At 38.3% G+C, this 25602-nt stretch overlaps 1 protein-coding gene across 2 annotated transcripts; it reads left to right on the forward strand.

The window, feature by feature from the left end:
- The first annotated feature begins 3224 nt into the window (after positions 1 to 3224).
- On the forward strand, positions 3225 to 24337 carry HMGCR (3-hydroxy-3-methylglutaryl-CoA reductase). Of its 2 annotated transcripts, XM_065875527.1 has the most exons (20): positions 3225 to 3302; positions 8320 to 8507; positions 8933 to 9044; positions 9318 to 9405; positions 10735 to 10819; positions 11718 to 11823; positions 14867 to 14973; positions 15078 to 15194; positions 15626 to 15774; positions 15893 to 16140; positions 16250 to 16428; positions 17462 to 17656; positions 18000 to 18158; positions 18300 to 18457; positions 19188 to 19293; positions 20907 to 21077; positions 21370 to 21510; positions 21596 to 21754; positions 22199 to 22353; positions 22498 to 24337. In XM_065875527.1, the coding sequence occupies exons 2-20, from the start codon at positions 8343 to 8345 to the stop codon at positions 22550 to 22552; spliced, it is 2655 nt and encodes an 884-aa protein (XP_065731599.1). In that variant the 5' UTR covers positions 3225 to 3302; positions 8320 to 8342; the 3' UTR covers positions 22553 to 24337. The 2 variants fall into 2 exon arrangements, with proteins under 2 accessions (XP_065731599.1, XP_065731600.1); XM_065875528.1 differs by lacking the exons at positions 3225 to 3302; positions 18000 to 18158 and having other exon boundaries at positions 8343 to 8507; positions 22498 to 22635.
- Positions 24338 to 25602: the final 1265 nt, after the last annotated feature.

The raw sequence follows: 25602 nt of genomic DNA on the forward strand, positions 1-25602 counted from the left end.
CACGCCACAACTAAAAGATCCTGCATGCCGCAACTAAGACCTGCGCAGCCAAATAAATAAATAAATATTAAAAAAAAAGACTCTGCGCTTCCACTGCAGGGGGCGTGGGTTCAATCCCTGGTTGGGAAACTAAGATTCCACATGCCGTGCGGCACAGGTAAAATATATATATACATATAAGAATCTGTACCTTGAGTGCCTAGCCCTTTGCCTAGCACAGAGTAGCTCCTCCGTGAATATTTCTTGACCTTGAGCAGGAGCGATAATCAATCACAACATCTGCCAAAAGCTAAGTGACCAGTTATCAGTTGTAATGTACTAGTTAAAAAAGACATCCCTGAAATTAAAAAAAAAAAAATTTTGTGCAAGACAAAGAGAGAGAGAAAATTACCCAAAGCTGGAAGATATAAATTTGAAAACAGCTGGGAACTGTGAATGGGAAATAAATAAGTAAAACTCTTTGTTGATGTTATGAAAGGTCTTTCACAATGGATCATCAGAAGCTTCAACAATCATGATATGTGCTAATACTAAAGATAGCACAGTGGAGTGGTTTAGAGCATGTGCTCAGGAAATGGACTTCAAAGTTCATATTCCAGCTGTGTAAACCTAGGCAGATTACTTAACTTCTCTGTTTCTGTAGCTCCATCATTTGTAAAATGCAGATTCTACTAATGCTTTCTGAATGTTATGAGAATTAAAGGAGTTAATAAAAATAAAGCACTTAGAAAAGTGGCTAGTGCATAGAAAGAGCTATGTAAAATTTTACTACTATTGTTATTATTGTTCCTGTTATAATTCCTCATCCTAAAGCATGGCCTATGACAACAAGAAGAAGGAAAAGTGATGGAGGGCTAACATACTTATATAAGTAAATACTAAGAGCTATGTGGATAAAGATGGCAATGTGGGCCATTCACTACTTTAAATTTAGATCTCTTAAAATTGTACTTTTATAAACTCTTTGCTGTGAGGGTAAACCCACAAAAGAAGAAAGCACAGATTCCTTTGTCCCCACGCCCCCACTTTCCCCTTCTATGTGTGTCCTTGTCAAATTTTGTGATTTATCATTAAGTACAAATTATTATTTAAGTGCATAAAGATCCTTTTGACATAAATTGGGGATCATATAGAAGTTGTTTTAAGAACATAAAACTAGACAATTAGAGTTTCTTTATTACTTGCTTTTGAACTCATAATCTCACTGGAGTTCTTAATTAAGCCGAGTTTGGGAATACAGTTTCCAGATCTTGGTCTAAAGACTTTTTGTTGAAACACCTTCATAATCCTTATTTGAATTTATATTAGTAAGCATTTATATAATCTGTAACTTATAATTCTGAGATAGCTGGTCCTTTTGACTTCTGGGGACATTAAAAGTACGACAAAGTTTCTAGCTCTGAGTACTTACAGATCTTTTTTTCTTTCTTCTTCTTCCTTTTGATAAGACTCATAATAGGATACTTTAGTTTTTGGTTACTTCCCCTTAGTCTTCTTCACTGTGAAAACTCTTTCCTTCCATTATGATCAATTCAACAAATATTTAACAGTCATCTAATTTTATGAAGGGGTATAAGGTTTATAAAGGAAGTTTCCATGTCTGTCATGTGGCTGCTATAACTCCAGTGCCAACCAAGGTGCGTTGCACATAATGGGTGCTTGAAAAGTATTTCGTAAAGAGATAGGAATAAAGATCCTATACTGAAGCAGTGGAGGATAGTAGAACCAGTATAAGTTTTAGATATGTGTTCAAATCTCAGTTTTCCAAATTATTATCTATGTGATCTAAAGCAAGTTGTTTAACAAACTCATTTTTTCTTGTAAATGGAAATATCTATTTCATAAGGATTATGAGAATTTATCAAGATAATAGTTTATTAAAACTCCTCCTGAGTGTATAGTGGGTATCAGGGACTGCGTTTCAAAATATAGGTCTTTAAACGTTGAGGGGATTGCAATTCCTGTTCTTAAGAAAGTTCCACATAATAATAACACAGGTCACAGAATATGGACATGTTATGGGTGTTCAGAGTAGGGAGAGATGACTGTATTTGAGGGCATCAGGAAACGAGGTGACATATGAAATAGTCCTTGAAGGAGAGTTAGGATTTCAACAGTTGAAATGTGCAGGCATGTCCAGATTAAACAGAGAACATAAACAGGGAGCAAAAAGGTACTGAGTGTGACTGAAAAAAGGACAGTTACTCTTTTGGCTGAAATGTAGGGTTGACACAGGAAGTAGTGAGAGATAAACAAGAAATGTGGGGTAGGGCCATATTGGGGTTGCCAATTTCTTTAATTCAACAGACAATGAGCAACTCTTGGTAATTTGGGGGTAGGCCAACGGAATAATAGGATTGGAAGGTGGAAGCACCTAAGCGTGGAGAGACCAGTTAGGAGAGGCTATTGCTTTATTTCAGGCAAGAGATAATAAAGGTCTGCAGCAGGGAGGGGTCAGAAGGAAAGCAGACACGACAAAAAAGCAGGCACATTTCAGAGCGAATCGACAGTCTGTGCCTAGTGCCTTGTGCTGTAGGGAGAGAGGGAGAGAAGGGGGGAAGAGAAGGAGGGAGATGGGGGAAGAGGAGGAGGGAGAGAGAAACCCCATGACTGGAGCCATTTACACTATTTACAGGAATGGGTAAATCACAGGAAAGTGTCGGTTTGGGTTTCGGAAATGGGTCAGCTTGAGGTTTGGATTGCTCCTTGCTGCCACCTTCCCTTTTGTACATCCTGGTTTTCAGGGCCACCTCCACCTCTCTCCACCAAGTAATTGTGCATTCTATCCTTGACCTGACCCTGCCTTTATCTTCACGCCCCAATTCTGCTCCCTACTACTCCTGGCCATTGTACTCTCACAGCCACAGTGACCCTGGGGCAGCCAGGCCCGCGGGTCCTGGGCTGTAGGACACTCCACCCGCCAGATCCCCTATCGTCTTCGCCTAGGCAGCTTCCATGCGTGCGCCCCCACGGCTCTGTGACCAATAGGCAGGCCCTAGTGCTGGGATTCGACTGGCTATTGGTTGGCTGAGCCATGGTGAGAGATGGTGCGGTGCCGGTTCTCAGCACGGGTGAGAGCTGTGGGCGGTTGTTAAGGCGACCGTTCGTGACGTAGCGCCGTCAGGCCGAGCAAGTCCCAGATGATTGGCTAGACGATCGGACGATCCTTCCTTATTGGTCACAGGCTCGTCCGGCTCCGAGCGTGCGTAGAAGCAAAGGTTTCTTCCGCTCCGCGTCTTCGTTGACTGGAGACGCGCGGAGCGCCAGCTCCTGGGGACTGTGGCCTCTGGTGAGATAGGGAGGTGAGGAGGGCGGCGGTGGGCGGGAGCGGGTTAGGGTTGTGCAGGTGGCGGTTCTCGAGTTCCGTCCGGCCCTGGAAAGGGGCAGCCGGCACCTCCTGCCGACCCGGGGGGAGCTGCGCTGGCGGCTTTGCCCGGGGTGGCGCCCCGGTCCCGCGGGGACTGCGAGGAGACGTCCTTGACGCGCGGCCGGCCGAGTGGCGGCCCGCATCTGTGCCGGGGAGCCCGCGGGCCAAGCTGGGCCAGAGGGGCGGGCGGCGGGCCGGCCTCTTCTGGACTCCCGTCTCCATCGGTGGACCGGCGGGGCGGCGCCGCGTTCGCTGGCCCTGTCCGAAGTCGGCGGTGCTGGCCAAGCAGTCACGATCGTCGGGGCGGAAAGGGTGCCAGGCAGGGTGATCTCGGAGTCCCCTTAATTCGAGGAATGCTGGTGGGCTGTGGGGCAGCCAGGCCCGCAGGTTGGGGAGGGAACGCGAGAAGGTCTGTCAGGTGTGGGCATTCACGCCCAGGCTTGCAGTTATCACTGGGCTCACGCCCTGGCGCTGCTGTTCGTCAGCACCTTAAATGCTGCTGACTAACCCAGAGCCGTGAAAGAACCGTGGATCTGCATAGATGCGTCTGGTTATTTCCAGGAGAAACGGATTGAGAGGATGCAGAGCCCAAGGTAGAGACTTGCCCGAAGACTTCAACGATTCTTCCTCTCCGTCTCCTTCCTCTCCTTCTTTCTTCTTCTTCTTCTTCTTTTTTTTTTTTTTTTTTTTTTGTCAGGGGGCGTGGTCTCCTTGGTGCTGATTGCTTATGTTCTTTAGTCCAAACCTTGTAGGTTTTTCGGAATATTTGGTTTTGGTATTTTGATAAGGAAGAACGTACCTTGGAGACTCACAAATAGAACAGTCAGTTTTTGCAGTAGGAGGAGGTTGATATACTTCATCTTAAATGGTCGTTTGAAATTTTTCAGGTCTTTGAGGACATGCCTTCTTAGACTTGGTCCTGAAAAGTCATGGGAAACATCTGTTTCCAGGCCGTACTAAGTAATCGTGTAAAATTTTAGCGTCACGCAATGTAGAGAATGTATTTTTTATGTTTGCTTGTGAATTAATTTTTTTTATCCGTGCAATGAAAGACACTTTTTGATTTAGAGGTAATCTAGAAAGGCCCAGAGTGTGACAGACTGGATTGTGAGGGCCTGCTTGGTGGTAGTGTCTTTCCAACTTGTGATAAACTTGGCAGTAAAGACAATGGGAGTTAGTAATATGAAGGCTTAAAAATGTGCAAAGATTACATCATTAACATGTGAAAACGGTTGTGTGTGTGGCATAAGCATTTCAAGATGAAGTGTGTGCGCACACATGTGCACGTGCTCTTCTTATTCTTGTATGATCCAGTTTCTAGGCCATGGATAGATTAACACATCTATATCACTATCTATTTAGGTTGACCATATGAAATTGCTGATATTTGACATTTGACCGTTTTTCCCATACAAAAAATAGCAGTTTCATATGGTTCACTTAATACTTGCCTTTGTTAAAAAACTTTGGAGCTCTAGCTTCATAAGTGAATAAAAAGATATGTGACTTACACAGAGGCACACCATGTCATAGAATTGGGTGTAGAATCCAGGTTTCCTGATTCCAGTGTGAGAATTTTTTTTTCCATAGAATAGTGGGTTGAGCAGCAGAATTCTCGATCCTGTTGGAATAAAAATGACTCAGTACAAGACATGGTTTATTTATTTGTTTGTTTGTTTATTTTTGGCTGCGTTGGGTCTTTGTTGCTACGCATGGGCTTTCTCTACTTGCGGTTGAGCGAGGGCTGCTCTTCATTGTGGTACGTGGGCTTCTCATTGCGGTGGTTTCTCTTGTTGCAGAGCATAGGCTCTAGGTGCTCTAGGTGCACGGGCTTCAGTAGTTGTGGCTCACGGGCTGAATTCAGTAGTTCTGGTGCACGGGCTTAGTTGCTCCGTGACATGTGGGATCTTCCTGGACCAGGGCTCGAACCTGTGTCCCCTGCATTGGCAGGCGGATTCTTAACCACTGCACCACCAGGGAAGTCCCCTACATGGTTCTTGCCTTCAAAGAGACAAAACGTACACAGCAATTAATATGAGAACAATGTAAGATAGTGTATAATCAAGTACTGGAATGTGTAGCACAGGAAGAGTGCTGAGTGGGAGGAAAGAATCAGAGTAAGATGCCAAAGCATCTTTTTCTGTAATTGGCCATAGTAGGTGGTTTTTGTAGCATATTGAATTAGAGTTTGGGGATTCAATTTAATTTAAATTATCCATTCTTTTGAATAATCTGTGAAATGTTTGCAGCATACTTCAGTCTGAGTAAGCAAGGCATACATTGCCTAACTTGATTTTTTAAACTAAAATTTATTTTTATTGCAGCATGGCCTAAATACTGTACTTTGAATTGGCATGAGCTGTCTATTGCCTGCTAGTGCCACTTGCAACTGCTGATGAAGTTGGAAGATTGGATTCCATGGCATTTAAATGATTTGCAAAAACACAGGGAAATGGAGAGGGTGCTAGTGGGAAATGTGCAATTATAGTTACTTTTGACACACCTTTGTACATTTGGTTACTCATTTTGTATTTCCAAATAGGTGAGGTTCTCTGTGTTTGGAGACGATTTATGAGATCATGTCACGGGATCACGTGTAAATCTTTTCCGGAATGTTGCAAAGATGACTTTACACCTAGGAAAGAAATGCTCCAGTATTGACAATGCTACCATGAAGCTTTTGAGGGAAAACATAATGTCCCTAATATATAATTATAGATTAATAATGCTAAACCTATTTGTGATCAAATTGGGGTGCCTTCTTGCTAGCAGCTCAGATTTTAATTCAACCGAATTAACTTTTTAATAGTGAAGAATACATTTTCTTGTTAAGGGAATATTCTAAATTGAGGGGGCTTGGGCGGAGAGAGTGTTAGAAACTTTGACCTAGTTTCAAAATGTGTTTTTAGTTAATTCATTTTCTGCAACACTGATGCTAGTTGATCCTTTAGACTAGTTTATAGGGTTTTGTTTTTTTGTTTTTAAATATAAGGAAGTTATGTGATAGAAGGCTGTCATGAAAATCTAGGCTCTTATGAGGCTTTTAGTTGAAATGAAGTAGAGTTCAAATCTAAGATATGATTAATATTCTCCAATACTTTAAGTCCAAGTCCCTGCTAATTTAATAGAAAGTATGTTTGTTATTGTTCATTTTCCAGGATAGTATAGGAAATGTATAGCCTCTCTTCCCAACCCCATCCTCCCTTAATATGTTCTCTGAATGCAGAGAACTGGGGGGCTTGAAGTGGGGGAGTTATATCCATATCTTTAAAAAAGTCATCTTTAGGTCTGTTTCAAGATGTGTCAATAAAATGCATGCTACTGTAGCTTAAGAATTTATTTTTAATTAGCAGGTATTTGTTGAGCAACTGCTATGTATGAATGCAATGTGCTGGAGGATGAAATGAGCAATAGGCCTCAGGGAGGAAGGTTGAAAAAGCCTGAATAAACACAGGCAGATGCATGCCACATTTATACATTTCAGTGACCTGCCTGCCTTTTAAAATTGAGACCCACAATAAGAAATACATGTTATGTCGGAAGCCAGTACAAACACTCATATGTATAATTTCATGAAACGTAATGTTTCAAAAAATAATATCTACCCATACCACATGCCTTACCCACAGCTTTTTTCTCTTTTTCCTTTTATTTTAAAATATTTGTTCTGACTCATAAACTTGATTTCATGATCTCATCGATCCAGTGAAGGGTTGTGACCTGTGGTTTGGAAACCAGGTATCTATTTGGTGGCCTGGTGTGGCTGAAATGTAGAGAATAGAGAACATTGAGTGATGCAGTGAGAGGTGATGCTTAGTAATTGCTTTGGTTTGTAAAAGCATCTCATTTTCTTTTCCCTAACACTTTAAATAGATTAATGCTTTATTTTCCTTAATTTGGTTCCTTTTTATTTTCTTTCTTCAATAAATGAATCACTTTCTTAATTATTACCATAAATGTGAGATTCATTTGAATTCTTGATAGTCTGTCAATCAGTGGCCTTAAAATTAAATCTTAATTGATTTTTATGGGTAGTTAATATGCTTTATCATAAGCATTAATTTTAGTGTAAGAAGGCTTGCAAGTTCCTATATTAGAGATTAATAACTATACTAGATTTTTTTTTAAACCAGAATATCAAAATTATTATTACTATTATTTAGCCAGCAAACATGGAAAAGTTTTGCCATGGTAGTCATTAGGTCAAAATAACCCATATTCTGTTGGGAATTTTTCAGTGCTGTATGTCTACTTTGGCCAGCCATCCTCTTATTCTAGTACTGTTCCAGCATTTTTATTAAATGCTGTTAAAGTTTGGGAAAAGACCTCTGGTGACAGCAACATTGGGAAGGTTTATTAAACATTTTGCTAGTGACATATTATGCCATGTGTTTTATGGAATGGAAAAGTCTAATGGACTCCTGCCCTTGAAGAGCTTTATAAACTAAGATAATGATTTACAGGAGGACACTGAACAAGTAGATTGTTTGGTATTTACCTTTTGCATAACTAGAATGTAGAGAATGAAGAGGGTGCTTATATGCATTTTGTGTCAGGGTAATCAGAAAATAAATGTGAATGGTGGTTTCTCACTTTTGTTTTGTGCTTTATTGCTCTCCTCCTTGCCTCAGATAATAATCGGGCTGAGGTATTATTTGGTTTGATCTTAAATGCTCGAATTCATACAACTGGTAAGAAAAAGCTGCTTTTAAGTTGTTTGTTAGTAAATAATAGAGGATTTAAGTGTTGTGAGTAAAGAAGTAATAACAGTCCTCTTATTTTAATTTTGTAATTATTTTCCAGAATTATAAGGAATACTGTCAAATAGTTTTATTCTTAATATACAAGACGCTGCATACAAATCAGGGTTTACAATGCACTTTTCCTTAAAATGTTTTCCTAAGAATACAGTGAGCTGTATACTAAGTGTTCATACTTGATATTCCTTCCAGGATCCAAGGATCCCTCAGCTACAATGTTGTCAAGACTCTTCCGAATGCATGGCCTCTTTGTGGCTTCCCATCCCTGGGAAGTCATAGTGGGGACAGTGACACTGACCATCTGTATGATGTCCATGAACATGTTTACTGGTAACGATAAGATCTGTGGTTGGAATTATGAATGTCCAAAGTTTGAAGAGGTTTGTGAGATTAATCTGATTATTGACTAAATACATTTTGAATTTCTAAAGAGTGTTTCCTTTTAGAGACCACATAATCAAAAAAACTTATGAGTAAAATTTTTATTTCAGTATTCATAACTTTCATTTACTTATATAGTATGGAAATGCACTGGAAATACTTCTCTTTTGCTTTTGGTATACAAATGAGTGTAATTGACTTTACTTGAGAAATATAGCTTTCATAAGTGACTAACAGTGAAAAATGATCGGCTTAAACATTAGATTGTTTAAAAATTAGGAGTAAATTTTTGATTTGCATTGTAATATTTTATTTGACTTGTGCCTAAATTTATACTATCATGATGGTATGTAAACTAATGATGCATGCAAAATAAAAATTCTTATTTTTAATTTGGATTTTTCTTTTCTATCTCTCCCAATAGGATGTCTTGAGCAGTGACATCATAATTCTGACAATAACACGATGCATAGCAATCCTGTATATTTACTTCCAGTTCCAGAATTTACGCCAACTTGGATCAAAATATATTTTGGGTAATAATTTTATATATTTTTGTATGCTATCAAATTTTTGATTTACTGTGGAAATTTACCTGTTTGTTTAAATCATGTGTGTGGAAATGTGTGTGCTGCATGTATTCAATACTTTTATTTCTTTTTATTCAAGTTAGACGTTCTGCTATTTGAGACTTTCATAATCTGGAGAAAATAGTATTATTTCTCTCAGAATATCATATGGGACTGTGTGTTATTGTGTGTGTAAAAAAGGCTGAAGTTTTTTCAGTTTGCTGAATTTTGTCATTTTAGGTATTGCTGGACTCTTCACAATTTTCTCAAGTTTTGTATTCAGTACAGTTGTCATTCATTTCTTAGATAAAGAATTGACAGGCTTGAAGTAAGTATTTAAGCATAAATATACTTTCTTTTAAAATATATTGTTAAGAACTGTTCTTCTCTATGATATAAAGCATTATAGTATGTAAATTATCAAAAGTTTATAGAAAATATGGGAAAATTTTTCATGTAATCATTTAGCTAATTTTAATACCTGTTAATGTTTTAGTATATATCCTGTCCCACTTTTTTATACTTAAAGAAAACTTCTGAGATCATACTGTATATACTGCTTTATAACTTTTATGCTTTATAATAGTTTATCAACATCTTTGCATGTCCTTAATGCTAAACTAAATTATTTGTAATAGCTGTCTAGTATTCCCCTATCCTCTAGGTTGGATTGTTAGGTTATTTAATTTCCCCCATTAATAACAACACTGTGATAAATGTCTTTGTAGCTAAATTTTTGTTTGTATTCATAGTTATTTTCTTAGGATACATTCCTAGCAGTGAAACAGTGGCTGTGTAGGTTTTTAGGGCTTTTAAGTGCTGTTATCGCCAATTTGGTCTCTAGAAAGGTTGTTCAGTTTATTCTTCTATAGATAGTAATTAATGAAAAAAGAATTGCACACAGTATACAGGTTTCCCCTGCTATCCGAAAGTACAGCTTTCCTATGAAACCTTTTGTAAGTGAAGAAGCAATTGCCTTGGGACACATCTTTGAAGGGATGCACACAATAAATCAAGGTAAAGCACAATGCTTACAGACACAGTTCAAAGCTATGGCAGCTCGGTGCTGAGATGCTAAGTGTAGTTCCCAGGCAGTGCCGTTCTCTCTGTCTGCTCCAGGTACCCACTGCCTCTATAATGGTTCCCTGCAAAACAAACACTGAATGCTATTTTCTCTTTTCACCTTTTTTTGTCAAAGTGAAAACCTTGTTTGGATTTCTTTTGGTTAGCAAAAATGGTTACTATGTAGGTCTTTCATAAAAGTGAAGTGGCGTAAAGCAAACTTTCGAAAAGTGGGGGACACCTGTATTCCTCTTTTTCCCCCATGTTGATTCACAAGGACACATTTTTTTTTAAACTAAGGATGATATTTTGCTATAGAATTATCAGAAGGTGTTTCTGTATAAATATATTTACATTTTTAACATTAAAAATATTCTTAAATATTTTGAGTGACTAATATTTAGCTTTGAGGATGTCAAAGGAATATAGGTTATACCTTTTGTTCTGCAAAGAGGTAACACATGCCAGAGCTCATACAAGGCATGAGACGAGGGGTGGGGGGGGGAGTTTTGTTTTAAGAAGGGATTTTTCGGTAATATTTTTTCTTTTGTTAAATAATACCTGATCATCTTGTTTTCTTTTTTTCTTCCCCCAGTGAAGCTTTGCCCTTCTTCCTACTGCTGATTGACCTTTCCAGAGCAAGTGCACTAGCAAAGTTTGCCCTCAGTTCCAACTCACAGGTATTATTTATAAGACATGAATGTTAGTAGTATCCTTTTTTTCAGATTGTTTACATTAATAGGAAAGATTAATAGAGTTTCTTCACAGTTCAAGATTCAGGAATTGCCTGCAATTTTGTCAAGTCCTAAGACTGGTCTTCCTAGGAGCCCTAGGAACTGTCCCATTTATCTGACAACTCAGTTGTAATTCCACAGCTTCTAGAATTTGGAATCTTCCTATTTTCCTTTTTGAAGTTTTCAGAACGTAAGGTATTATGTCTTTTGGATAAATTGGAGTATACACCTAGTGAAACATAGCAGAGAACAGACAGGATCTAATGGAAGAATCTCAGGGTAGATTGATTTCTAAACCCCGTGAATTAACACTAGCATTATTTCCCATCTAAAGTTTTATCTTGGTGTTCATTAGTCACTTTAAAGAACATAACATTTTTAATAACGCTGAGTAACTGAGTATAAAATATCGTGTACTTCTGCCCTGATGATGTATTTGATGAATATTTATGATCATTTGAGCATTTTGACAAGGATATTTAGGTTTCATAATACTAATATGATCTCAGAAAATTTGCAGCTAAGAACTTCTGTCAATGGTAGCCAAAGTATAAAATGTAGGATTTATGTGGGATTTAAATGGCAGGATTAATGCACCACTTCAAAGGACTCTTCCTAAGAAATATCTCGTTCAGTGGACGGGGAAAGCAGGGCAGTGTACATATTCTTCTTTCTTTAGTCCTCTATATTATCCTTTGTATCTGGAATGCCTGTTAGTCTTAGCATATTGTGTATTTTATTCTTAATATAGTAAATTAGGTTTAGTAGAAGCCCTGGGATGCTCTAACATTTTTAAAAGTTACTTTGTACCTTACCCTCATGATATGTTTGGTCTGTGTTTTAGGATGAAGTAAGGGAAAACATTGCTCGTGGGATGGCAATTTTAGGTCCCACATTCACCCTTGATGCTCTTGTAGAATGTCTTGTGATTGGAGTTGGTACCATGTCAGGTTTGTAAACAGTTTTTAATATATTTTAAAATGAGTTTGTAGAAGAGAAAAAGGAATATATTAAATTGTATCAATTACTCTTAAATTCTGACTTTTAAAAGTCTGACATTACTCTTAAAATTTTTTAATTGTATGAATATGTGGGTATATCTGATCTGACCTTATGTCTGTCTGCTTTAGCAAAAACTTAGTAGGTTACCGATTTCTTTTTTTTTTTTACATTAATTAATTATTTTAAATATTTGGCGGCATTAGGTCTTTGTTGCTGTGGGCGGGCTTTCTCTAGTTGCATTGAGCGGGGGCTACTCTTTGTTGCGGTGCACGGGCTTCTCATTGCAATGGTTTCTCTTGTTCTGGAGCACGGGCTCTAGGCACGCGGGCTTCAGTAGTTGTGGCATGTGGACTCAGTAGTTGTGGCTCGTGGGCTCTAGAGCACAGGCTCCGTAGTTGTGGCGCACGCTCTTAGTTGCTCTGCAGCGTGTGGGATCTTCCCGGACCAGGGCTTGAACCCATGTCCCCTGCGTTGGCAGGTGGATTCTCAACCACTGCACCACCAGGGAAGTCCCCTGATTTATTTTCACTCTTACTATCTCATCATCTTTTCCTGTGCTCTACTTTTTTGATGACTTTAAGGTGTTTTTATTTGCTTTTTGTTTGGTTTTTAACCAAGATTGTATTCTAGGCTCATTTAGAAAGCGTCTTCCATCCTCTACTGTTGTCTGGACTAAATTAATGACTTGGTTCCTTGTATTTTAATTGTCATGTAGGAGACAGGCAAAAGTCAGGAGGTGGACAGATCTAAGTTGGGTCCACCTAACTGAGTGGTTAGGAAGATTTAATCAGACAGTATGCAGTACATCTTAGCACTTAGCCAGCACTGACCCCAACACATATGTTTCTTCATCCTTAATTGGATAGTAGAGAATTAGATATTAAATATCAAACACAGGACTCCATTATATAGGACAAAAATTATGGCCTCATATGGAAATTTGCCAGAATGAATATATCATGCTGTTGTCAAGGTTTCCTAATCAACTAAGACTAGATTTTATGGCTTTCTCATGAGGGTCACACTTAGTTAACTACTATGCTAGTGTATTTCCTGGTGCCTTAGTGCCCTCAATAAGGGGTTTCATTCTTTCAAAAGTGTATTATCTAACTTTTAAGAGAGTAGTTAGTTGCTATTATAAGTTGAGGTCTGTTCACTAGATAGTATGTTAAATATATATAATGTTTCTGCTAACTTTCTGAGGGTAAATTTATTATTTATTCAGTTATTTTACCTGTCATTCAAAGTTTATTTAGCAAAGATTTTTTAAAATTATTTTTTTAAATGTACATTTCTTAAAATTTACTTTTTGGGTATAGTTTTGAGTATTGACAAAGATGTAGTCATGTAACTGCCACCACAGTCAAGAAAAATGTTTTTGATCAGGTGAAAATATACCTATGTGATTTTATACAAGCAGAACAGTATGTAAGAAGATGAGAGGATTAGTTAGGAACTGGTAGCGGGGCTGTGAAACCAAGGATTATTCATTTGAAACTGATGTGGAAAGCAGTGGAGACTGATGTGGAAAGTAGGGTGATGAGTTTGGTCATAAGTCAGAGCAGTGGACAAAGGAAGTGATTAGATTTGATATTGGAAAAGCCAGCTAGGAGGCATTTACAGCCATACAGAAATGGTAAAATTAGGGATTTGGCTTAGGGTAGAATAAAAGGACAGATTTAACACATACTAACTAGGAAGTAAACCTTTGGAAAGCCAGTAAAAAAATTTTAAAAAGTCTTTACTTCTTGGAACTTGTAGATTGGTGCTTCCTCCTTGTAGTAAAAAAGTGGCACAAAGAGGCTACGCCACTGGGACAGAGTAAGGAAGAATGCCTGAAGAACCTATGACGACAGTAGTTACTGTTGTACAGAGGGAAAGAGTAGGTAGCCAGGTGGTAAAAAGCAATGGTCAATATGGTTTTGATAGTCTCAAGTTTGAAAAGATTACATTTGGCTACTTTTTAAATTTAGGTTGTTCTTAATGCTTTTGTCATTGTAATTTTGTATTCTCTTGAATTTCTGCATTTGAGGGTAACAGCTATAGAATTTTTAGAAAATACAATGTATGCTTTTTTTCTATTATTTAGTCAAATGATCTATTACGATTCAGAGAATAAAATACAACATTGAGGGTTTTTTTGTATTACTCTAGTTAGCAGTCTTTATGGGAGAAGGGAATCAATTTTTATATGTATTTCAAAACATTTTTATATTTAATGTGAATAACATCAGAAATACATTTTATATTTTATATTCAAGTTTATTTGTAAAGAGAGGGAGTAGGATTTGGTAATCTAATCTTTCCCCAGCTCTGTTCCCTTCTATTTGAGAAGATTACCAAGTGATATCGCAAGCATTTTGTAATGGAACATTTGTTAACTTTGGATCTTGGGTTGCCTTTTTGCATTATATCATTTTTCAAACAGATCAATGAAAAGAACCAAAATTGTAAGAACATCAGTAGACACCACAGAGGTTATATTGAAAATAGAGCTGAGTAGTACACATATTTATTATGATACTATATCAGGAATGGTATAACTAGCAGTGTGTTTTTTACAAAAAGTCCTTGGTCCACAGGTGAATTGCTTTTGTGGTGATGAGTGGGATTGGATCAGTAGTATAATGGGGTGGGAGGAGTTTGCTCCATTAGAGTTGACTGTCCTTGATATCCTATCTCAAAACAGAGTACACCATTTGATCAAAGGGGATGATCAGACAGATATTGAACGCTGCCGTGCCTGGCATTGTGACGTTGGGGACATGGGAGAAGCCAAGGTCGCTGCCCTCGAGGAAGTTATCCTCTGTGTGCTCAGGCTTCACAGCACCTCTGAGTTTCTAATTCTTTTTCCAGTAGATGGCAAAGAGCTTAATATACTAATACTTCCATGTATTTGTCTACCCATAGGAAGAGTCCTTGTGATGTATGCAGCGTCAGAAATACACATACTGCTTTACTAGCTGATGCATTTAATTTTTCTCTAACCAGGGGTGCGTCAACTTGAAATTATGTGCTGCTTTGGCTGCATGTCAGTTCTCGCCAACTACTTCGTGTTCATGACTTTCTTCCCAGCGTGTGTGTCCTTGGTTTTAGAGGTAAGAGCAATTCTTTCTTATATTAGTAGAAGAGTAATATTTTTCATATTAGTTCACCTAAAGAAAATTAGCACCTTCTAACGTAGTGCTGACTTACTTTGTAGCTTTCTCGGGAAAGCCGCGAGGGTCGTCCAATTTGGCAGCTCAGCCATTTTGCCCGAGTTTTAGAAGAAGAAGAAAATAAACCAAATCCTGTTACTCAGAGGGTTAAGATGATTATGGTAATTATACAGTTTTATTCTTCTTTCATTATTTTTAGTTCCAGTATCATATTCTGCTTTTCAATTTTTTTCCTTCTTGTTGTCTTTATGCAATATTTGGCTCTTTCACTGATGTTCCTGTTTCCTTTTTTTTTCCTTTTTCTATCTCTTTTTCTCATTTCTTTGAGGCCCCTGGTTTTCTCTCTGCCCTAAATAGATTTTTCAAGTTCTTCCACTTTATCTCTCCTTGAAAATCTGTTCTTTTTTTGGGAATGTTTTCAGCCGTTCAGTGGGGCCATTGCTTTAGTCAGTCACATAGCAAGCCTGGGTCTTTCTTTTCATGGTAAGGGAGGCCATGGGAGGATGGTAGTGTTTAATTATCCAGTTGCACAGGATGAGTTTAGGTTCCATTGATATGCAGAGGATACATGATTTTTACATTTTTATTTCAGTCTCTAGGCTTAGTTCTTGTTCACGCTCACAGTCGCTGGATAGCCGATCCTTCTCCAGCAGACAATTCTAAGGTTTCTTTAGGATTGGATGAAAATGTGTCGAAGAGAATTGAACCAAGTGTTTCCCTATGGCAGTTTTATCTCTCTAAGTAAGTTCCCTGAGCCCTACTTTGTTGTCTGTGAATCATAGCACTCTATGCTACTGAGAGTTTAGGTGTGCCTTTTGTATTTGAGTAATAACATTTTAATTTGCTTTCTTTTATTCAGAATGATCAGCATGGATATTGAACAAGTTATTACCCTAAGTTTAGCTCTCCTTCTGGCTGTCAAGTATATCTTCTTTGAACAAGCAGAGACAGAATCTACGCTCTCGTTAAAAAACCCTATCACATCTCCTGTAGTGACCCAAAAGAAAGTCGCAGACGATTGTTGTAGACGTGACCCTATACTGGTCAGAAATGACCAGAAATTACATGCAGTGGAGGAGGAGGCCAGGATAAACAGAGAAAGAAAAGGTGATTTCTTATTCTCTTCATTTTCCATTCTTCCACTGTTGATTTGTCAAGAAGTCGAGTCATTTTTAAAAGTTCAGTGTTGTGAGATTTCTTTTGATCTCTTGAACAGTTGAGGTTATAAAACCCTTAGTGGCAGAAACTGACACCTCAAACAGAGCTACATTTGTGGTTGGTAACTCCTCCTTACTCGATACTTCACTGGAACTAGAGACACAGGAACCTGAAATTGAACTTCCCATGGAGCCGCGGCCTAATGAAGAATGTCTACAGATACTTGGGAATGCAGAGGTGAGAAAATAAAACAAACTCAAGCTGGTATCTTTCTTAAGAAAAGGAGCTTTTTTATTAAAGGAAGGAAGGAAGTTATAGCTACTGAGTACCTAAGTTCTGGGCACACTGTTGCATGGTTTACAGGTACTGGTCTTATTTATTTATTCCCTACAACCTTGTAAGATAGGTGGAATTTTCTCCATTTTTCAGATGAGAAAATGTAAGCTCCAGGAGGGTTAATTAAGTATGTCCCAAAGTAAAACATCTAGGAAATGGTAAAGCTAGGATCAAGAGTCCAAGATTTACTGACTCAAGTGTCACAGTGCTCTTTCTACTTTATTACTGTTTATTAAAGAGATGAGCAACTGCTGTATTCTCATATGTGTTAAGGCCTAGGAAAGCTTTCACACAGAAATGAACTTCAGAGAAAGAAGAAAGGTTTTGGGGGCTTTTTGTTTGGTTTGGTTTTTTAAAGTAAGCTTGATGCTCCTGAGGAGGCTTATTCTCTTTCTGATGTTTGAACAGGATGTCCTGCCTACAGTCTGCTCATGAGTTAGCGTGACTATTGTGTTCTATCCGTATCTGCTTACTCTGGTTCATTCCTAATTTATGTGCATATGAGTGAGAACAGATTGTGTTTTTCTTCATCAATTTCCTTTCCCTCATTCTTATTAACATGTGTACCAGTATCTCAACTGTCATGCTGTATTACAAAACTTATAGGATGGGTGTCGGAATCTCAACTGGAATTTTTTTTTTCTATGAACATCACTTGAACAATTTAGTGTTTTTGGTTTAACATTTGTTTAGTTTTCACATTTTTATAAAGAATTTGTTTTTATTTTGATGTTCTTATTTCTACTTAAATCATCTCCTTCTTTAGAACTTCAGATTCCTTTGGGTTCTTAAAGTACTTGTGTTTTAGTTCTATGGAGAGCACTGTTTGTATTAAATGGTCTATTTATTATGAAGAGTATGAAATATGGTTCTTCAAGTCTTTTTTCATTTCCCTCTATCCAACCCCCTTCTATTTTTCTTCCCATTTCTTTAGAAAGGTGCAAAATTCCTTAGTGATGCTGAGATCATCCAATTAGTCAATGCTAAGCATATCCCAGCTTACAAATTGGAAACTCTGATGGAAACCTATGAACGAGGTGTATCTATTCGTCGACAGTTACTTTCCAGAAAACTTCCAGAGCCTTCTTCTCTCCAGTATCTGCCTTACAGGGACTATAACTACTCCTTGGTATGTTATTTTCTTGATTTGAGCAGCTTTGCTTTGTAGCTTTAGTCTTTAGTTTTTCAGTCTTTTTCTTGACTTGTCTTTTATACGTACATAGTTTTATAAAACATCTTCCTTTTTAACTCATTTTACTGTAATTTTGTATTCTGCTTATGATATAGGTCATCAAAATTAAAAAATATTTTTCCTGTTGTTATTTATATTCATTACTCAAGACTTTTAAAGAGTAAATAAAAAACTTGGTTGAAAAATACACTAAAGCATTAAGTTTGAAGAAAGTTATTAATGACAAGGGCTGGGTATTTGCTGTATAGATTTTCACATGGTGCCTGACTTTACCTTTTAGGTGATGGGAGCTTGCTGTGAGAATGTTATCGGTTATATGCCCATCCCTGTTGGAGTGGCAGGACCTCTGTGCCTGGATGAAAAAGAATTTCAGGTTCCAATGGCAACAACAGAAGGTTGTCTTGTGGCCAGTACTAATAGAGGCTGCAGAGCAATAGGTGTAAGTTGGCATTTATATATTTGCCTGTTTTAAGATACACTCTAGGCAGTGAGAAGAAATTTGGGGACAATCAAGGACACCTTTTGGGACAAGCAGAACTGTTTTCAGGATTAACGTGCTTTTGTAACATACTCTTCATAGCTTGGTGGAGGTGCCAGCAGCCGAATCCTTGCAGACGGGATCACTCGTGGCCCAGTGGTGCGTTTTCCCCGTGCTTGTGACTCTGCAGAAGTGAAGGCCTGGCTCGAGACACCTGAAGGGTTCACAGTGATAAAGGAGGCATTCGACAGCACCAGCAGGTGTGTGTGTGGGGGGGCTTATATGTGCATTTATGTTTATTTCAGAACCAGTGCCATCTTCTAGGATGGCGAAACATAACTGTTAACGTATTGACTGCCTAAGGTGATGTAACAAAATATCAACTTTAAATCCATTCTTTCAAAATAAGTAATATTAATGCTTGGTTGGGATGGGGGGAGCAGAATGTTGATACAAATGAATATCTCCATAAAGGTTAATTAGAAAAAAATAGTGTGAGCTTGTAAGTTTGTGCTTTGGTTTTATAAGGCTCACTTTGATTAGGCTATTACTTTGCCCTAGAAGAGTTTTGACCAAAACTTGCCCTAGGGCAGAATTGCCTGAGAAAAAGATTTTCCAAGCAGGATAGAGGTAAATATTAGTATAGCAGATTTACTTTGAATACAAAAAATTAAATTTATAAAGAAATATAATCAATACAAATGATAACCCCACTATAGTTCAAGCTTATATGCTTGTTTTTATTTGAACTTTTAAAGTTTATTTATGATGACATGACTTTCTGCAGCCCTTCCTTCTTGCAGCATGTAAGAATGAGACAGAGTTGAAGTAGTATTCTAATATAATGTTTAATTAAAGAAGGTACATTTAATATGTAGTCTCCATGAGTTTTCTCTTATGTGTAAAATGAACCAACTAAGGTAGACTTTAAGATAACTTCCATTTTCTTAAAAAAGTAAAAAATAAAGTCTTTGCTTCTTTTATTTACAGATTCGCACGTCTACAGAAACTTCAGATGAGTGTGGCTGGACGCAACCTTTACATCCGTTTCCAGTCGAAGTCAGGTGATGCCATGGGGATGAACATGATTTCAAAGGTGAGCATGGATGGACTGTATGAGAACTTGCAGGAGTGACTGTCCCTGGAGGGGCGGAACAGACTTGCTCTTTACTTTATTCCCTCCTGTACTTTTGAATTTTGTACCATGTACACATACTACTTAAAGAGTTAATTGATTGAAAGATTTTTATTGAAAGGTAAATATGGATTCATGTAACTCGTGTTATATAAAGCAGGCATTTGTTGATTGGTGTTGTTTGTATTTGATATATTTAGACTTAACATTGTACATGTTCTGGGTCTACTCAGAAGGGCTGGGAGGAATCTGGGGATTTGTTCTTCAAAGCTTTCTTAAACCTGAAAGCTGACCTCTTCTAGAGGCTTCAAGATATATTTAAGAAGCCAAGTTCATGTGTGTATAGTTCCTTTAATTATCTCCTCATAAGAAGATTGTGTATAGCTTAAATTTTATTCTACTGATATTTGTTGTTTATCAGATAGAAATGTAAAATGTTAAAATCAATTAGCTAGGCTAATTGTGCTTTACCTGCTATAAGGACTATTCAGAAAGAGAGTATAGTGACTAAATACATACGCTTTAAAATTTTCCAATAAATAGTATAGCAGTTCCTGAAAAAAATAAAAATAGAATTACAAGCAGGATCTCAAAAAGACATTCGTATAGCCATGTTCATAGCAGCATTCACAATAGCCAAAAGCTAGAAGCAGCCCAAGTGTCCATCAGCAGATGAATGGATAAATAAAGTGTGGTATGTACATACAGTGGAATGTTATTCAACCCTAAAAAGAAAGGAAATTCTGACACATGCTAATTGTGGATGAGCCTTGAGGTTCACTTACTAAGTGAAATAGTCTGGTCACAGAAAGACAAATACTGTATGATTCCCACTTAAGAGTTCCCTAGATTACTTAAATTCATAGGGACTGAGAGAAGGGTGGTTACCAGGGGCTAAGTGGAATGAGGAGTTTAATGGGTATAGAGTTTCCGTTTTGCAAGACAAAGAGTTCTGGAGATTGCTTACACACAGTGTGAATGTACTTAACACTACTGAACTATACACTTGAAAATAGTTAAGATGGTAAATTCTGTTTTGTGTATTTTACCACAATTAAAAAAAAACACTTAAATTGCCAATAAGTATGTTTTGTGTTTTTGAAGTGTGAGTTAATTGAATTAATTTAACTTAATTGGAAGTCATTGGAAGGCTTGTTTACATTTTATGTAAATCCTAATGACTTTCCGTTAACAACAAGATTTACTTTAATGTCTGACTTCTCTTTACAGGCTCGGTAACTTGGGCCTTTAGGTAACAATTTAATAACTAGAAGAGGGAATTTATTACACGTTGATGGTGGGTTGAGTACTCACTCCCCAGTGACATGAATATAGTATTATATTCTCAATGAGTTTTTTTTTATATTCTCATTATATTCTCATCATCCTGTTCATCAATGACTATAAAGAACTCCATTTTCGTATCTAAAAACGTATTAGGAAAAGATTAGTATACTTATTATACTGAGAAGTGTTAGTATTATTAGATACAAATAAAGCCTCTGATTTATAAATAACTGTGTTTTAATACAGTTTTTGCTGTTGCTGTTTGTTTGTTTTTTTCTGGCTAATAGGGTACCGAGAAAGCACTTTCAAAACTTCATGAGTATTTCCCTGAAATGCAGATTCTGGCAGTTAGTGGTAACTACTGTACTGACAAGAAACCTGCTGCTATAAATTGGATAGAGGGAAGAGGAAAGTCCGTTGTTTGTGAAGCTGTAATTCCAGCCAAGGTTGTCAGAGAAGTGAGTGATTGATGACTTTTATTTTGTTAATCTTTCATTGGATTACAAAATTGGGAAAAGTAGTATTAAGGGTTAAGTAAACTTGAATATACGGGTGTGTTTTATCTTATCTCGCCCATCTGCCTGTGGGTGGCATTCACAGGAACAGACCTTACTGATAATCTTTTTATTGAGGATGGGGCTTACATGGGGCCACGTACGTCTACACTCCCTTGTTTTCTGGTAGATCTGGGTAACCCACTCCTGAATCTTCTGGGGGAAGTTGTAAGATGTGCACCACTCTGTTTTCTAGGTATTAAAGACTACTACAGAGGCTATGATTGAGGTCAACATTAATAAAAATCTGGTGGGCTCTGCCATGGCTGGGAGCATCGGTGGCTTCAATGCCCACGCAGCAAACATTGTAACTGCCATCTACATTGCCTGTGGACAGGTGAGGGCGCCAGCCTCCACCTTTCTTGTCTTTCGTTGTTCTAAGTGAGAGAAGTTTTATATATTTTCCTTTCTGTTTTTTTAAGGATGCAGCACAGAATGTTGGTAGTTCAAACTGTATTACTTTAATAGAAGCAAGTGGTCCCACAAATGAAGACTTGTATATCAGCTGCACCATGCCATCTATAGAAATAGGGACTGTGGGTGGTGGGACTAACCTGCTCCCTCAGCAAGCATGTCTGCAGGTAAGACACATGGGGCACAGGCTCCAGTGACCTCAAGCCCAGTTCTGACTCGTTGGGATTCTTTGTGTTTCTACCTGATACCACATATCGCTCCCCTCTCTATTTTAGCCGGTCTTTTCATTCGTTTCCCACCAGCCTAATCCAGTGTGTCCAAGTAAAGCATGGTCAGGCACAGGCTTAGTAAATTGAGAAAGTAGATTAAGAGAGCAAATGATTGTTCATCTGCTCTGAGTAAGTGCACTGCCAGCCAGGCTGTGGATGTTAGGTTCACTGTGGTGTATTCCATTGTTAGTACTGGCTGTCAGATCTTGGAAATGTAGTACTTCCACTGGAGCCTGGTTCTACTCCAATGCCATTGTAGCTGTCCTCATTTTAGTTGATTGAGTAGGACGTTGCTGCCATGCCTTGAAGGGTGAGTCCTGCTGTGTCTGTCCCTGGCTGCAGATGCTAGGTGTTCAGGGAGCGTGCAAAGACAATCCTGGGGAAAACGCCCGGCAGCTTGCCCGAATTGTGTGCGGTACAGTGATGGCTGGAGAATTGTCTCTGATGGCAGCACTGGCAGCAGGACATCTTGTCAGAAGTCACATGATCCACAACAGGTAAGACTTAAAGATTTGTTTAATATGTTTTCCCTATACTTAAAATATGCAGTGGAAAAACCTACTTCTCAGATACAAGTCCTAACTTAAAATTTTGCTTTCCTGATATTTTGTATATCTCTCCTTTGTCTTTTTCTGCTGTAGGTCAAAGATAAATTTACAAGACTTCCAAGGAACTTGCACTAAGAAGGCAGCTTGAATAGCCCGACAGTTCAGAACTGAAACACAGGCGTTGGGTTCTAAAGGACTAACATAAAATCTGAATTTAAAAAGCTCGATGCAGTGTCTTGTTGAGGATGAATAGACATGATCAGTGAGACTACTGCTTGGTTTTTGGCTCTTTCAGAAAGTCTGAGGTTCTTCTTTCCATGCAGAGTTCTCAGATCTGAGAAGTTTACATGCTTTACATGCTGTGCTCTTTGGAAAGATCTCAACATGGATATTATGTGTTTATAGTATCACAGATGGTAAGCTACAGCACACTTCTGAAAGAGAATACAGCTGGAAAAACAAGTTTTCTTTTGATAAAATTCTTGGAGTTCATGGTGATCAGTGTGAGATTAAACCCTCCTCCTGTCCACACCCGCCCTAGCCCCAATCCTGGGTTGAAAATGGATTTTTAAATTATAGCTGACAAAACTCCTGATTTCATAGCTAATTTATTAAGTCTGGGTTGTAGACCTTTAAAAAAAATAAGAGCTAAGTTTATTTTTTGTAAATGAATACTTCATTTGGTGCTGGTCTGTTTTGATTTTTGGAGGTGATAGGCAACATGATTCTTCAGAAGGGGACCTGCTTTCTTCAGAGGAAGAATTACTCGTATTCCCAAATTACAGAATAATGTGCTCAGCAGTGCTAAATAGTTCTCTTTCAAGAAAAAAAATCACTGCATTTATCTTTGCAGGCTATTTGTTCAGAGAGGACTCTTGTCAAATGTTTGTCTAGATTGGCTATAACATATCTTTCAGCATATAAGCCTTTAAGAAACAGAGTTTTGTGCTTTTTATGAAAGATACAAGAGCTCTTAATATTGCTTAGACAAAGGTGACTCTGTTTATCAACGACATACAAGTCTGTGACCTCTCTTAGAACTCAGGGGGTAGAAAACACAAGTTTGGAAGAAAATTACCATTTCTTGAAGCCAAGTTTAATTTCTTAAAAGACACTTAAATTTATTTAGCTGAAAAATCTAGGTAGTTTTTTGTAAAGAACTGTACCAAATCTGTATATGTTGTAATAAAGCTTCTTGTGCTAGGAGTTTATTGAAAGTGTTCAAGAAATAAACAAAAATCACCTGATATACTGGTAAAACACTCTAAGCTTGGGCCAGAGAAGGCAGTGTTCTTTAATGTTGTCCAGGAAAGCCTGGCTTGCTTGTTGAGCCTAACGAAGGGGAAAGTCAGCTTTCAGAGCCAGTGAAGGTGCCGTGTGAATGGCCGTGGAGGGAGTGTCCCTTGTCCTGTGGCCAGGAGGTTGGTGACTGAAACATCCACACAGGGCTCTTTGATGGACCCATAAAATCTTCCTCAGGGGGTCAGCAGAGTTGTTGAATCTTGATTTTTTTTTTTTTAATGTACAACTTTTGTATAAATAATAAAGAACTCCTTATTTTGTATTACATCTAATGCTTCAAGTGTTGGTCTTGGAAAGCTGATGGCTCATGTAGAAGATGGACTCTGAGAAACATTCCAGTAATGCCGTGGCCGTACAGAGGGCCTCTGAGTGATTGTGTCTGCATTGTTGGGGAAGATTGACAATTTCTGTTTTATGTAAAGTTTAAATTGCTTCTGTTGTGACTTTTCAGCCAGTGACTTTTTATCTGAATTTTTCATGGAAGTGGCAGTGAGAACTATTTTGAGTCTTCATTTTGGTGACTGTAACCAATATCTTGCTACACTAATGTTTTGTACAGTTACTAAATTGTATACATTTTGTTATACTTTTTCCCCCAGTTCCAGTAAATTATGAAAAGGAGGTTAATACTGATAAGTGTAATCAGTAACCTTTTTTGTTTGGATTAACCATAGGCCTGCCTGAGACCTGGAAGCTTTAAAGTCTGGCCAGAGTGGTACCCTGTAATTCACACTAGGTGCCCCAAGACCCGTTTATCATTCCCATTGTCTTCTCCCACTCTACAACAGGAACAGCAGGCCAGGGTTATATACATATATTAAAACTATCTTCCTTATACTTTGAGTAGTTCAGATTTATCATCATGGACTACTTTTGGATATTGGGGGTATGACAGTCGAGAGGAAGCAGCCATAAAGGTTGGGCAGCCAAAACCAAATGGCCATTGCAGGTATGTACATAAGCTGTTTCAACTGAAAGTACAGCTTATATACTGAGGCTGGCCTCTTTAAAATCCCAAATTCTGGTGATTTTTGACTATACTTCTGCCATAGTTAGAGGTGAACAGGTGTGTATAAGCCACTAAGAACTAAGCCCAGATACTTGAGAATCATTTTGAATTTTTCTCCCAAAATGGCATGTGGTCACTTGTCTGGTCGGCCTCTCGAGAGTGGGGCAAGCCGGACAGGAGATGGGGAAGTTTCGTCGCCTTACTGCTCAGGTGATTTGATGAGCAGTGAGATGCATGTGGCAGCACAGGACTTCTCCTCATCTTTGGAGAGTGTGGAGAAGTAAATCCAAAGAGAACGTCTCACATTGAAGGGTCTGAGCTCAAACAAGAGGACACAGAACAGCAAAACATCAACACAAATCCACTGTGTACAGAAGGTTCAAGTAAGAGCAGTAAATTCACTATAGGAATTCTTTTTCAAGACCAGTGTTTCTCAAGCTGTCTTTCTGTTCTGGACATGACTTGAATTTATTAAGAATGAACTTTGCCCAGTTAGCAAAACGATAACTTCTACACTGCAAGCCAAAAGAAGATGGCAAATGATTTATTTATATCTTAACAGATTCCCTTTTCCATTATGAGATGCATGGAACCCCTCCTTCCATCACACCCACACATACTTTTTGTTCTTTTCTTCCTGAGCAAGTTTGGGAGCTCCCGAGGAGGTGTGGGTACTCTTGTATCAGGATGTGAGACACTTCCACACAGTTGTTCTCTAAGGCCAGTGGGAGAGACCCTTGTGCCACCAGCTGGAGTTAGGAGGTGGGACACGAGAGAGCGTTGTAATCCAGGGATTCTCCAGCTCCAGTGCAGCACACTCACCTGGGCTCCTGATTCCCTTGGTCTTGGGTGGGGCTGGGACTTCCGCATTTCTTTCTAGTATTGCT

The sequence above is a fragment of the Phocoena phocoena genome, chromosome 3 (genome assembly GCF_963924675.1).
Source record: "Phocoena phocoena chromosome 3, mPhoPho1.1, whole genome shotgun sequence".
In the NCBI taxonomy this organism is placed as follows: Eukaryota; Metazoa; Chordata; class Mammalia; order Artiodactyla; family Phocoenidae; genus Phocoena; species Phocoena phocoena.